This window comes from Rhipicephalus sanguineus, chromosome 5 (genome assembly GCF_013339695.2).
Source record: "Rhipicephalus sanguineus isolate Rsan-2018 chromosome 5, BIME_Rsan_1.4, whole genome shotgun sequence".
Taxonomy (NCBI): domain Eukaryota; kingdom Metazoa; phylum Arthropoda; class Arachnida; order Ixodida; family Ixodidae; genus Rhipicephalus; species Rhipicephalus sanguineus.
This window is the reverse complement of record NC_051180.1, coordinates 126,654,606-126,667,869: the sequence shown is the minus strand read 5'-3', so window position 1 is coordinate 126,667,869 and position 13,264 is coordinate 126,654,606. Positions and strand designations below refer to the sequence as shown.

The 13,264-nt window shown below is 45.8% G+C and overlaps 1 protein-coding gene across 3 annotated transcripts in view; it reads right to left on the bottom strand.

The window, feature by feature from the left end:
- Positions 1-13,264, bottom strand: part of LOC119394232 (histone-lysine N-methyltransferase 2D) — a 128,120-nt gene that overhangs the window by 19,122 nt on the left and 95,734 nt on the right. For 2 of the 3 annotated variants that reach the window (XM_049415717.1, XM_037661519.2), the window contains exon 30: positions 7,673-7,768. The exons of the other annotated variant lie outside the window; for it this stretch is intronic. In XM_049415717.1, the coding sequence (XP_049271674.1) occupies positions 7,673-7,768 (96 nt within the window). The remainder of the gene's footprint in view (positions 1-7,672; positions 7,769-13,264) is intronic. 3 annotated transcript variants of the gene reach the window in all.

The following is a 13,264-nucleotide window of genomic DNA, read 5'->3' as shown; positions in this document are numbered from 1 at the left end:
GCACTACAGTGGAGAACGCTAAGGTCAGTTTAGACGAGAGAGTTTCCTAGAAAACTTCAGTACAATTGTGCAACAAAAGAGACACGGACAACAGACAAGACACACCTTTGCACTGGGTGTGTAGTCTCTGTTGTCAGTGTCTTTTTTTTATTGCACAATCATACTGAAGTAATGGCTTATAAACTTGTCCAGAATGCTGCTCTCATTACGTTCCTAGAAAAATCACTAGAAGGAAATGTGGCGCTACTGTATGGGTGCCACGAAGCGTGGCCGTTCAGCCAGTGCAGGAATGATTAGCAGAACATAGATTTGCGTAAACTTCGTTCCTTCTGGGTGCAAAACAGGCTTGCGACTTTACAAATTCATCATTTTCTACAAAGTATACCCTCATGAATCCAACAATTACGTATGTGTGTACAAATCTGTTATCCTGCACTGCTTAGAAAACTATAAGTTCTTAGGAACACAGAAATGTGGGGTGAAATATATAAGTACAAATAATGTCCCCAGAGAATGTATGGAGCCAAGACGCACCGCGGTTAGACAAATCCACCCACTACTAATTATCACACCAACAGTAGCTGAACGATTCCAGTGCCACAGTTCCATCTAGCAACTTTTGCAGCAAATTAAACAATTCAGACTTCCCGTAGTTCTCCAAGACATACAAAAATTTGCGGATAAGCACTCTTGCAAAATGCAACAGCCAGCTAGGAAGGATGCAAAGAATACAGGTCAAACAGTGACATGCATTTGTTGCGCTAGGACCTTTCACTTCCTGTGAGCACCAGGTTTTGTGCAGAGCGAAGTTTACGGCATTCCAAGAGCTGGCAGAAAAACAACATGCAGGCTTGGAACACGATATGCCAGAACTACTTCATGTAGAATCATGTAGAATTAGCACTGAACTTGCATAAACCAGAAAATGCCTCTAAGATTATACTGAATGGCACTTAACATCAACTTGGAACACACTAACAGTACCAGAGAGTTAAACTAATAGCTGTTATATCTCTGTTACAACAGTTTGTGCAACATGGTAAACTGCTCAAAGCTGACAACTCCGGCTCACACCATTTAAGTGATCATTTAGGGAATGCAGGACAAAGACTTAACAAGTTAAACCTCATGAATACTGGATTTCTTTGATGCAGTGCAACTGAAATATTGATCAGTAGACAAACTTCTAAGTTTATGAGACCACCCTGGAAGACAAAGCTGATTCAAGATCACCAAGCTACATCATGTTTGCAGCTTCGCGATTGCAAGCGGCACTTTTCCTGTACCGTGCAAATTGTTTGTTATCAGCTTCAAAGTTAACTCGGATGTAAAAGGCACTGAGATGATCAGGCAGGCCCTGAAATCGTTTGTGTGATTTACAGAGGCAGCAATCCAATGACTGCTGTGGTACTGTAGAGAGGTCACTGGGGTAGCTGTTTGGGCTTGTTGGTTTGGCATGACACAGGTTGAAAGCGCAAAAGACGAAGACAGAGAAGAGGCTTGACACACACGAGCCCTGACTTACAACAGTATTTTATTCGGAACCAAGCAACCACTTATATATAGCTCAAAAGCCGTGACACATCACGTGTGCGCTGAGCATCGTTACAACGTATCCGAGATGAGAGGGGGGTTTTTAGATGCGCACTGTAGATCATGCACTGTTATGACCACGTGTGACCCGTCTTACGACAAGTGTTCAGTTGTGAACAGAAATAGTAATCGGCTAACCCACGAGATCATTGAGGTGGAGTTAATTGATAGATTAGGTGACGCATGTGTATCACAACGGTCTATTGCTCTTTCTAGGAAAGAGTTATGTTTCTTGCGTCGTGAGATGAATTTTGTACCGACAGCGTCGACAGTGCACACGTGATGTGTCACGGCTTTTGAGCTATACATGTGGTTGCTTGGTTCCGAATAAAATACTGTTGTAAGTCAGCGCTCGTGTGTGTCAAGCCTCTTCTCTGTCTTCGTATTTTGCACGTTCAACCTGTGTCTGTAGAGAGGTACGCTAATCTGTCTAAATGTGTCAATGATAGATTAAAAAGGTATAGCCATGATGTAGCAAAGACTGCTGGTAATTAGCCCCATGTTGCTGTAAATGCTATTGTACTAAGCTCAGACCACTTATAACGTAACCGCTTATAGTGCAGTACCGGCTATAATGCGGTTTTTTCTGACTCCCGTTTACCCTCCCATAGAACTCCATGTATACGCATACCGCTTATTGTGCAGTCCCCCGAGATGAAAGACCGGTTATAATGCGGCTGCCGGAACATTCTCACAGAGATGCGAGGGAGCGAGCGTGCTTCTCAGCGGAGATGCGCCGGCGGGGGAGAGAGCGGCGACGGCATTACAAAGGAGGAGCGGACGCGGAACGAACGAACAAGGAGCGGGGGGAGAAAAAAAAGGGGGGATGGCGGTGGGGGACAGCAGCCCGGCGCGGGTGCGTGGTGTGAGGAGGGGGAGCGGTTGCGGTGGCCGACGGAGAAGCCTTTGACCCCTTGACATGCGCGCTTTGCCCCGGCCGCATGACATGCACGCTCCGCTACGTACGGGCGCCCGCGTCCGCATCAAGAGCGTGTTACCGCTATTTGTCTCCGTCGGGAAAATAGTTGCTTCGTCGTAGAGTGCAGATATCGCGCGTGCAACCTCGATTCCTCCGCAAGTAACAATGCTTTGAGACGCGACTGAGCTTTCGCCTTTGCCACCAACAGGCGGACTTGCATGCTTGAGAGACTTTTTCAGGATAGTTGCCGCGGCTGTTCTCCCGACCGCGAACCAAAACTGCGTTTCACGCGTGATGCCCTCGGTTTAGCTCGCGAGTGTGATCTCTTCTAGGCCCGATCTCCGTGTTGCCTAGGGAAAGCTTCTGGCGGCGGCATGCCAAGTTGCAACGCGCACGCTAGGCCTAACGAGCGCTAGCTACCATGTCGGCGGCCGCGGACTACAGAAGTTGCGGTTTGGTGCAGAGTCAATGAAACATTTTGCAGTTGTTGCATTTAGAAGGGGTGACTTACATCTTTAACGAAAACGCGGGCGTGCGTGTGAAACATTCGAGTGGTGGTTTGTGGTCGCCACCGTTTTCGACATGGCGCACGCGCAGTGTGCTACCGCGGTGACTTCCCGTGACGGCGCATTTTTTCCGCGTTCGTTATGTCAGCACTGCAAGTCTGCGGACGCTAACCGTTCAACATTTCCAAATGTAAGCAGACGCAAACTTATGTCCCAGTTGCATGCCTCGATAGTCGGAATCGCGCGCTACCCGTTGGTCATGTTTTTCGCACGTGCAACCTTTCAAAAATGTTGTTTTGGTTATAGTGTGGTACCGCTTATAGTGCGGATATTCGCGACTCCGGCGACTTACGTTATAAGCGGTCTATGCTGTACTACTCTTCCATTGTACCATAGTACGTGTTGTACAAGCGTCTGGGCAGACAAATTAGGAAAATGCAGGGTTCTTGCGAAGGTAAAGGGAAGATTGTGTGAGCAGCATTGCAGAGTTTACATAGCTTTTAAATGAATTGTATCAGGCTGTATCACATCAGGGCGATCTCACTCGCCAGTCAACACATATCTGTACCATTGTCCTGTTTTCGAGTGCTGCATTTTTGTAAGTTTCTAGGCACCCATTCTGAAAAGATAACAAAGCAAAATGAAGCTACTGTAAGCCAGCTTGTGAAAAAAGAAACACAATAACATAGCAAATTATTTGTCAGAACAAAGCACTTTTGCACAAGTTTATCAGTGTCCAGCAAGTAAAAAATTTCTTTTTTTGAACACTCTAGGACCCACCAGTGACACCAAAATTTCAAACTCGAGACGTCCATAATTGATTCTCCAGCATACATGGATAGATAATCTTGACCGTGTATACTCTTGACCGTGTGTTAGTGGCAAGCAAACAGGGCCGCGAACATACAGTAGACTCTCGATAATTCAAACTCGAGGGGACATCAAGTTTTTGTCTGAATTATCAGAAGTTCTCATAAAGCTAACTAGGGGCAACATACACTCAAACCTCGTTATAACGAACACGGATATAACGAATTATCGGTTATAACAAAGTAAATGAAGAATAGTCTTGTAACAGCTACAGTGTTACAAATAAACGTTTATAACGAATTTTCGTATATAACGAAGTTATTTTCGTGGCAGATGCGACTTTGTTATAATGAGGTTTGAGTGTACCAACTACCATTGTGATGTTAATAGTTTTTCAGTGCTGCAGCATCATTATAAACAGCTCTGCATGATTTCCAGTAAAGTTTTTATATGCCAGTGATCATACTCGTACTCCTTATCATACAAAGCATGCAGGCATGTGTAATTAGGGACGAAATGTGCTGTGTCTGACAATACGTTGCCTCTTCCAATTCTTAGGACGCTTTCTTGCAAGACGCAAGTGTAACACGGCATAAGTTACATTAAGAAGCATTCAGAATGCGGTAGACCAAGGCCAGACCGTTTTTTTTTTTGCTTTTTTCATGTCTTCTTTGGTCAGCATGCGATTGTCGGCGTGCGCGGTTTGGCTAGTTCGGCCATTCTATAGGCAGGCAATTGGCTTTATCTACGACTGTCAGTGACACAAAACCGTGAATGTTCAGCTAGAAACAACAAAGGCAGCAGATATTTCTAAGCATGGACAAGCAAAAAGTTTGAATTGACCGAACTTGTGCAATGGGGCAGTTTAAATTAAGCGGCTTTAATATACATTGAAAATATAGCAGGCAAACTTAAGGTTTGTTTGAATGAACCAAAAGTTTGAATTATCGAGAGTCTACTGTAGTTTAATAAGGTTTTAAAGTAAGTGGAAATTATAATCTGAATTGGCAGCACCCCACAACGTTGTCATTAATGTGATGTGTTCAGTGGCCCTTCAGGCTCTCCGACCTTTCACCCATTTGGCGAGAATTGTAGATGTGACTTATTGACGTGCTTACGGGGTGCACGATGGTCCCTTGCCCTGTTGTCAGGCTGCTCTCAATGCTCTTCTGACTTCTCACAACAGTGGCATTGGAAACGGTACAGACAAGAAATCTTATTTGTCATAGAGAAAAGATACCATTGGCCATAAGGTGATGGCTAGGAAAGTCGGTGTGTTGTGTGCCATTTTATGTTAGGTGTGATATGATGACGCTCACATGTTCTTTCCAAAAAGTAGATGTATGATAATACGCCTGCGGCTAACCGTGCCTGTGGTCAACGAAATTTTCTGAATGGTGTGCCCTGGCTCGTACTGCAGCACCCATAGTGCTTCACTCCTTCACGCATGTCTAGTTCAAGCACTGACACTAAGTGCCTCAACATTGTTTGACGTATTAGTGCACATCATCGGCAGGTATGTTTAGGTCAGTCACGACCACTGCAGTGGAGCACCAGTTTCTCATGATTTTGGGAGGACGTTTTGAAGTGTTTCAAGAATTGATCGTGATCAATCACACTAGCTTTAATTATATATAACATCAGAGTGTTTGCAGTCTAATTTTGTGATTATCAGGCACAGACATAATGACTAGAGCATGGAAGTCGCAAATAAAAATTCATCTGTGAGTGGTCCTTTGAGAGATCAGTGGGCTATGTCCCGAAATAAATTTAAAAATTTAGCCATACCAAAAGATAAGATGGATCGTACCAAGCGCTGCCATAAAGAGAAGAAAAAAAAAAAGAAACACAGTCTTGGTATGAAGTGCTTAAGTACTGATCCAAATTAGGCAACAGAGTCGAGGCCAACAACTTCAGAAAAGACAGCCATCTCACTACAGGAAACAGCATTTCCACACAAACAGAAGAGGGACCTCTGCAAGTAAGTTACAGTGCTCACAAAGCTGGCCTAGCACCATAAGTACCATTAATGATTACCACGGAAGTGCTAAAGCTTACTGCTAAAGCCCTAACTGGCATAGTGCGTAGCAGATCATTGCATGTCGTTTAGTGATAGAACTTAATTCAATAGAGGGAATAAAACGCATAAAGCGGGAGAAGATTGCGAAGTCTCACATGTGGAGCCTTACTGCAAGATTTTTTTATGACTAAGCTCTTCCAGCATGAAGATTAACAGCACAACTGATAATCATTAGTCTTAGTATGGTGCAACTGACCAAGCAGCCTGTCCGAGAAATGCTCCAAGTCATTGTTCTCATCCCTATCCTCAGTTTCATTTTGTCGATATGTTCCGTGACAATATTAACGGTACTGCGGTATTCACCATGATTGCTTATTGATAAAAGCATTATCACTCTCTGCCTACTGTAATTACAGATCATGAGGCGACAATATCGGAGAGTTTTAGCATACCACTAGTACTGCTTTACTGTTACCATTAGAGGCTCCACAGCAACTTTTGTGAAGCATTTTCAAGGAACAAAGCACCATGTTGCCTGACAGCTCAAAAACAAAGCACTATCCTGAACAAGTAAACATTTTCTCCGTTGCCCACGAAATTAAAAAAGAAAAAGAACTGTGAGGTACACCTTTTCCGCAAGTCCACCATCAACCGTGACAAATAAGATAATTGTGCTAATCAAATTTCGTTGGCTCAATAACTATCGGCCGACGCAAATCTTGTGGTGTGGTACGTAAACAACGACCGCTAAGCTTCGTCAAAACCAAACTTCAAGAATTTTTAAGCACTTTGTAAGAGTTTCAGGCTCTCAAGGCCCTGAAAATTGCATTTTCATATGTAACGGTTTCAAGGCCCACTACGAACACCACCATAGCTGTAACTGCCAACCACCAGGCTCGCACATCATTCAATTGACACGTGCAAGGCTGGAAGGTGGCTGAAACACTAGCAGTTAAAGGGTGGTAGTCTACTGCTTTCACACCTACAGATGCTGCGTGTAATCTCAAGCAGTGGTGCCACATTGTAAGTCTTTCCACTGTTCCCTTTACACCACACATTCGCAAACCCTTCTCTGAAACAAGTGAGGCGGATGACCCTCACTGTCCAGTTATAGTAATCAGTGTCCCAGGAACTGGCAATAAAAGGCCACAATTGCAGCACACGGAAAACAAAACAAAAGCACACAGATTGTGCAGATCAAAACTTACAATAGACTCAATACACGATACTCACACCACAGCTAACTTTCACTCTACATCAGCAAGGCACACTAATTACGGTCTAACAGCAAAGAAGACGGGCAAGTACATGCTTTCATCGCCAGCTTGCAAGCCTCGTGCACATTGAGAAAACGGCCGATGCTTCCATCAGGCAAGGAAAATGTGATGAAGGAATGAAAAGGCAAGCAGAAAGAAATCGAGAGAGAGAGAGAGAGAGAAAAGGAAGGGAAAAGCCATGGGATGAAGAAATTCCGAGGGTGTCGGGGTAAAGGCAGAGGTCAAACAAAAGCACACAAGCTCTTCTCATTCCAGGTAACCGAAGAACAAGTCAACAAGCCAATCCGCAAACCAGGGTCAGCTCTGTTGACCACAAAAAGAAAAAAAGAAGGGGAAAAAAAAGAAATGAAGCATGAGCAGCGATGTATGTTCTATAACAAATAGCAGACCGCAATAAAAAGGAGAGAGAGAGAGAGAGGTGCCAGATAGCCACACACAAATGGGAAGGCAAGTATTAGGTGAGAGGAAAGAGAAAAAGAGATTTCTGTTCAGTCTTTTTTTTTTTTCTTGTTTTAAAAGGGCTGTTTATGATTTCATTTGCTCTAACCTTTCGCTGGGGAGCTGCAGCCGATGAAGGGGTTCGGTGCGCAAGGGCGAACTGCATGTAGCAATTGCTGGAGCAAAAATAAACAGCCTCTTCGTCCTTGAGGAAGAGCGGGGAAGCAGCCACGCAGCGGGACAAAAAGGAGGGCGAGGGGGAAAGAAACAGTGAGACCACAAGGGAAAAAAATGAAATAAACAAAGAACAGAAAAAAGAGATGCGAAGAGACATACGGCGGCACACAAATATGACACGCAATGCGAATGACTCATTTGTATATTACATCTGTACACATCTTGTAATGTATGTACAAACACAACCAGGGGAGAGAGAGAGTGAGTGAGAGAGGGCAAGAAGCACTTTGCGTAATGTGGTGAGAAAAACGTGGAGAGCACGTCACGAGAGAAGAAAGAAAAAAGAAACGAGGACGACTTCGTTACGGTGAAATAAGGAAAGAGGCAAAAAGAAAGACGTGCTCGGTGCAGAAACGGCAGGGAATGACACTGCTTACTATTAAGTGTGACACGACATAAGAAACAAACAAAATAAACATTTACAAGAGCAGAGCCATAAAGAGAGAGAGAGAGGGACGAATGCGCATCTGTGCAATTCATTCGCTTGCACCAGAAACGGCACCAACAGAGTGTGCAAAAAGAAAGGGTGCCCCTTGATAAGAGAAACGGGGAAGGGTGCAAATGTGTTGACTCGAGAACGTATACACAACATTATGCACAGGTGCAGGCTTCAAGACTCGCACAGCACGACGACCACACAGACCACACAGCACTACTGTACACTTGTAGCGCTCTGTACGTATTAACCACCCACAATACCCCAATCCACCCCAGTTTTCTTTCTTTTTTAATTTTATTTTGCGAGTCTTGCAATACTTGTTGGTTGCTATTAGATTTGTCAAATAAAAAATTCATTTCCTCTAATGATCAAATTCATAGTTAACAGTTTGCTAAACAATAAAGCAAGCTTCGTGGCACTCGAAGCAGGGTAATTAATTTTCGTTTTTATGAGAATGACAATTTATGGGTGTCAGCAATTTTCACACTCCGCATGAAGTTGGCTAGAAAAATTGACAAACACCTCTTTAAGAATAAAAAAAAAAGAAAGCAGCTTTCTTTTCTCCAAAGACCAAGACACACGTCAGAATTCCACCTAATATTGCCAAAGGCTACCACCATCCACTGAAAACTAACACCTCGCAAAAGTGCAAAATGATGACACACTACAGCCGAACCCATTTATAACAAACTCGAAAGTGTCGCGAAAAGTGGTCGTAATATCAGTAGTTCGTTGTATATGGACTCGCCCTTAAAAACGTGCGCTTAGCGGCCAAGCCATTTATTTTTTCTTTGTGCACTTTTATTAAAGTGCTAACAACCCCTTCGGTGAGAAGCTAAGCCTTTTCGCGTCGTGAAGCGACGCCCGCTGCGTGCTCACGAGTGAATTAACCGCCTTTGCAATGAGCTGACACCGTTAAGCGCGGTACCGCGACGTGGAGCCGATCATCCCTGGCTAGTTGCGTGCAGCACGTCGCCTACTCTGGTCGCGGAGTCACTACCGGGCCACTTGCTGTATGCCGTATGCGCGCGCTTGTACGTTCTTCGTGCTTGCTTTACTCCGGACCGTGCACGGGTGCGGCGACTAGCCTCTTCGTTCAATGCAGCGAAAACAAGCATTTTCTAAGCAACGCGCACTCTACGTCTCCGCGGTGCTCTCGCGGCACTGCACAACGATGCGCGGCGCACTTAAGTTGTCACCTAGTCAAACATGCAGTATACGCTCGCTGTCGGTGCGTCGACGTTTCTCGGTGCCCGCGCTGCTCAACAACAGCGAGCTACTTTCGTTTCTACAAAGCGACGCGCACTTTAAAGCGGTCTCACACGACGCGGCGGCGGCAAACTTGCGAACGGCAGCATGGCGCGCTCGTACCGCCGTCAATCCGCAGTGTACGGCGTACGCCACACGCGCAGCCGAGCAGATATCTACAGATGACTGTGATAAGGTTGTCGGCTATAAGGCATAATCACACGTTCATCAACGGCCGCCACCTTGCCTTCGCTCTTGTCTGATGCTTATCCGCGAAGGCATCGTCGCAATCGCGTGGAAGTCGTAATCACCGATCGACTGGTCTCTGCCGTTACCGACGGACGACTTTTCGCGGCACATTGGGGCGTTGACGAGTTTAGGGACGCAGTGAACCTTTATGCGATGGAAAGTTATCGCGGTTATCACTTCTTGCATTTACGCCTTCTTGCGTTCCAAGGCTTTGTTTGGTTCATCGCAGGCGGTCGTAGCTGCAGAGAACGGCGTCAGGAAAGGTTACTGTGCGAAAGCTGATTGCAAGGCTTCATGCTGCCTACTATTTTTTTTCCCTCACTGCCATTCTACCACTGAAGAAACGCCTGAAAAGTGAGTGACGTCGCTCGCAGCGTCCGAAATCTGTGTGCGGTGCTCGCCGATCAAGGTATCGCGAGTAAACTGGAGCGGGGCACACGCGAGCGCTCACCCCTGTCACGCTTTACAAGGCATGTTTTAACTTTTTTTCGCTTCGTATGCGCCATATTTTTACCGCGACCGTGTCTGAGGTGTTCGTTGTAAAAGTAGGAGGCTTTGAAAAATGTTCGCTATATCTGGACGTAGCTTCAATGGTTAGCATAGGAAAATCGTAAGTCCACCCAAATATGGTCGTTATAACCGATAGATCGTTATATGTGGGATCGTTAAAAGTGGGTTCGACTGTAGCAACAGAAATGTTACGTTCAACGACAATAATATGTTAGGTGATGCTGAGTAGGTTGTACTACTTGCAATGTTGAAAATATAAATTTAAAAGCACAATAAAACCCCATTAACTCGAACTTGTCAGAACAAGAATAAACTTAGCTAAACGAAATCACAAAAGCAGAAGACTCCTTGCCACGTTTAGCCTGCATGGAGCCTTTCCAAAACGGCACCTGTAATTTTCTCAGGCACTTTTGATCCCTGGACACGTTGGCGTCGGTGGGCAACAGCATTACTGGCATACTATAGACGTTTTTCCGCAGCGGCGCACGGGCGCTGCCATGTTTGATCACGTGATCGTAACTGGCTTTCCCCCAGCCATTTGCCCCAGCCAACGCATTGGGCCAGCGAAGCGGCCGTGGCCGTGCTACACAAGCTGGTTGCTGCAGGGTGTAGCAAGTCACGTGCTTGCGCAGCAAAACATAGTTCTACATGTAATCGCCTCAGAGTTGAAAACGTTGGGACATTTGCGTTTGTTTGGTACGTACCACGCCACAACGATAAGGGATATGTTTAATCTGCGTCGTATTTATGGTGTATGTCTTTAATTGTTGTATTAGCGACCGCCAGTAGCTGGGGTTACAAGCCAACATGGCAGCACCCATGCAGACGCGACACCCCGCTTCGATCCGAACTCGCGCTTGCTACTCGCCCACTGTCCTCACAGCAATAAATAAATGGCAAAATCAGCCATCGCTTTGTGTCAGCTCACGCTGGAGAAGAAACGTCAGGTATGCTTTGTCTTTATTATTGCGATCAGCTGTGTTTATTTAGCCATGCCTTCTAAGCCTTGTCTCGGACAACATGAGAATGAATCTTGGAAATACTGCAAAATACCGACGAGTACATCGCTCTCGAAGCTTCAGGACGCGAATATAAAGCAAATAAATGCGTAGGTTTTGAACTTACGGGCCACACAGCGCAGGACGACGACGTGATAAATTCGAGGCGGAAGGAAACTACATCCACAGGTGCCGACATGTTTACTTTTCCGGCGCTGCCGTCTGCGCCGTCTGCTCGCTTTTACTCGTGTGCGCGCAGACGCTATGGGAACGCCGAGCAGACGACGCGACGTGGATGGAGACATATTGAGCAACGCTGCCAAAGGCCACGGCAGGGGCATGGCCATGGAGACGGCCACGGTAGGGGGACGGCCACGGTGCGGTGGTGCCAGTGGCGCCATCTAGTTTGATTTAATAAACCAGCTGCGGAAAATCGTCTATACCCAGAAGAAAGAATTCATTGCAGCGAATGACGATGACTCATCTCATTGCAACCGGTTTCAAACATCTATAAAGCTGACATTGCTGGGGGGGACACTGCACCTGAAAACTTTTTTAAATTCTTTATTGATTTTAAATGAAACTCGCTGAGTTTATGTCTATTTGTGTGCCGATTTCAAATATGCAATTTTTTTCGTAGTACAATATGTAGTTTTTAAATTCCAGGTGCCACTTTGGTAGCCATAGATGGCCTACACTGAGAGAGTTACAAAGTAATTAAGTACATCAGAATGACTTGGAATGACTGCTGAATGCAGCAAGAAAACAAAAAGGGATGTTCTAAGCCTATCTGAACGAAAGTTGTGGTAAGTTGAATATTTGCGACTGTAATCCCAGCTTGACCAGAAATGCATGGAGGCGTGATTGTGGCAGGCGGCAAATGTGCCCAACCCTTATGATAAGCATCTTCAGTTAACTGCTCAGTAGTGCATGTGGCCTAGCACAGTGGTATGCATATAACCTGGACGTGCCGCGGCACCGTTCATGCTGCCTCTTTGTGCGAGTCCACTAAGTGTGCCGCACAGACGCGTTGCCTTCACGAACGTTAGCAGCTTGCTATCACCGCGCCCATGTGCTGTCAGGAATGGAGTGGGCATCACGAACACTACCATGAAAACCGCGTGTGTATGGTACAGCAAGCGCCCCGGCAGTGACGGCGTCAGCTTAGTTGGCGACATGCTCAACCTAATTAGGAACGATTGGCTTCACACGGCAGCGAATGCTGCATATCGGCGGAGATTTGGCGATGCGTGTGCGCATCGTTTACGTGCGCACACGCATCAGGGAAAGCCGGACGAGTCGTCCGCTCTCCCACCACAGTCTTTGTGTTCCGCGTTCAATAGTAAACACTATTCGAAAAATATTCAAAAGTTCAAATGTTCACACACCCCTAGTTTCTTTATTTACGCTAGTTGTCCCAGCGTAATCCTTGGGTTGTCTCGGGAGTTCAACAAACGTGACCACGATGTTGTTTCCTGTCAGGACCAGAACTAGCTGGCTGACCTCTGGAAAGTTCTGCCTACCCGTATTATGTTTGCTGTATGGAGTTACCATCATCACAAGACTCCCGCGATAACATGCTGCCATTGTACGACTCCCCACGCTGCCCACAGGCAGCACTGAGCTCAAGGAATAGGGCATCCCTCGAACAGGCAAGTTGACGAAGCATGAGGACATAGGAATGCAGTCACCAGCTTTCGGGACCAACGTCTGGCAGAGGTTCTCAGATTGGGTTCTGAGAGAGCCGTTTTAGGATTCTGCAAGCACTAAGAACTAATGATACTAGTACATCCAGTTACCTTCCAATTAAGTTGCACAATTTAATATTTCAGAAAAAAAAAATGTTCCATTGCATTTGGGGCTTAATGAAGCACACAGCATCTGCATCTTCGGAAGTTCGTGAACAACGAGAAACTTGCACGGCAGTGGCGCTCAAGACTTGTCATTGTGTGACTTGCGGACACACGGTGACTGACGCTGAGCGCGCTTGTGACTGTGGTTTGTAATGAGCGAGTGGAAA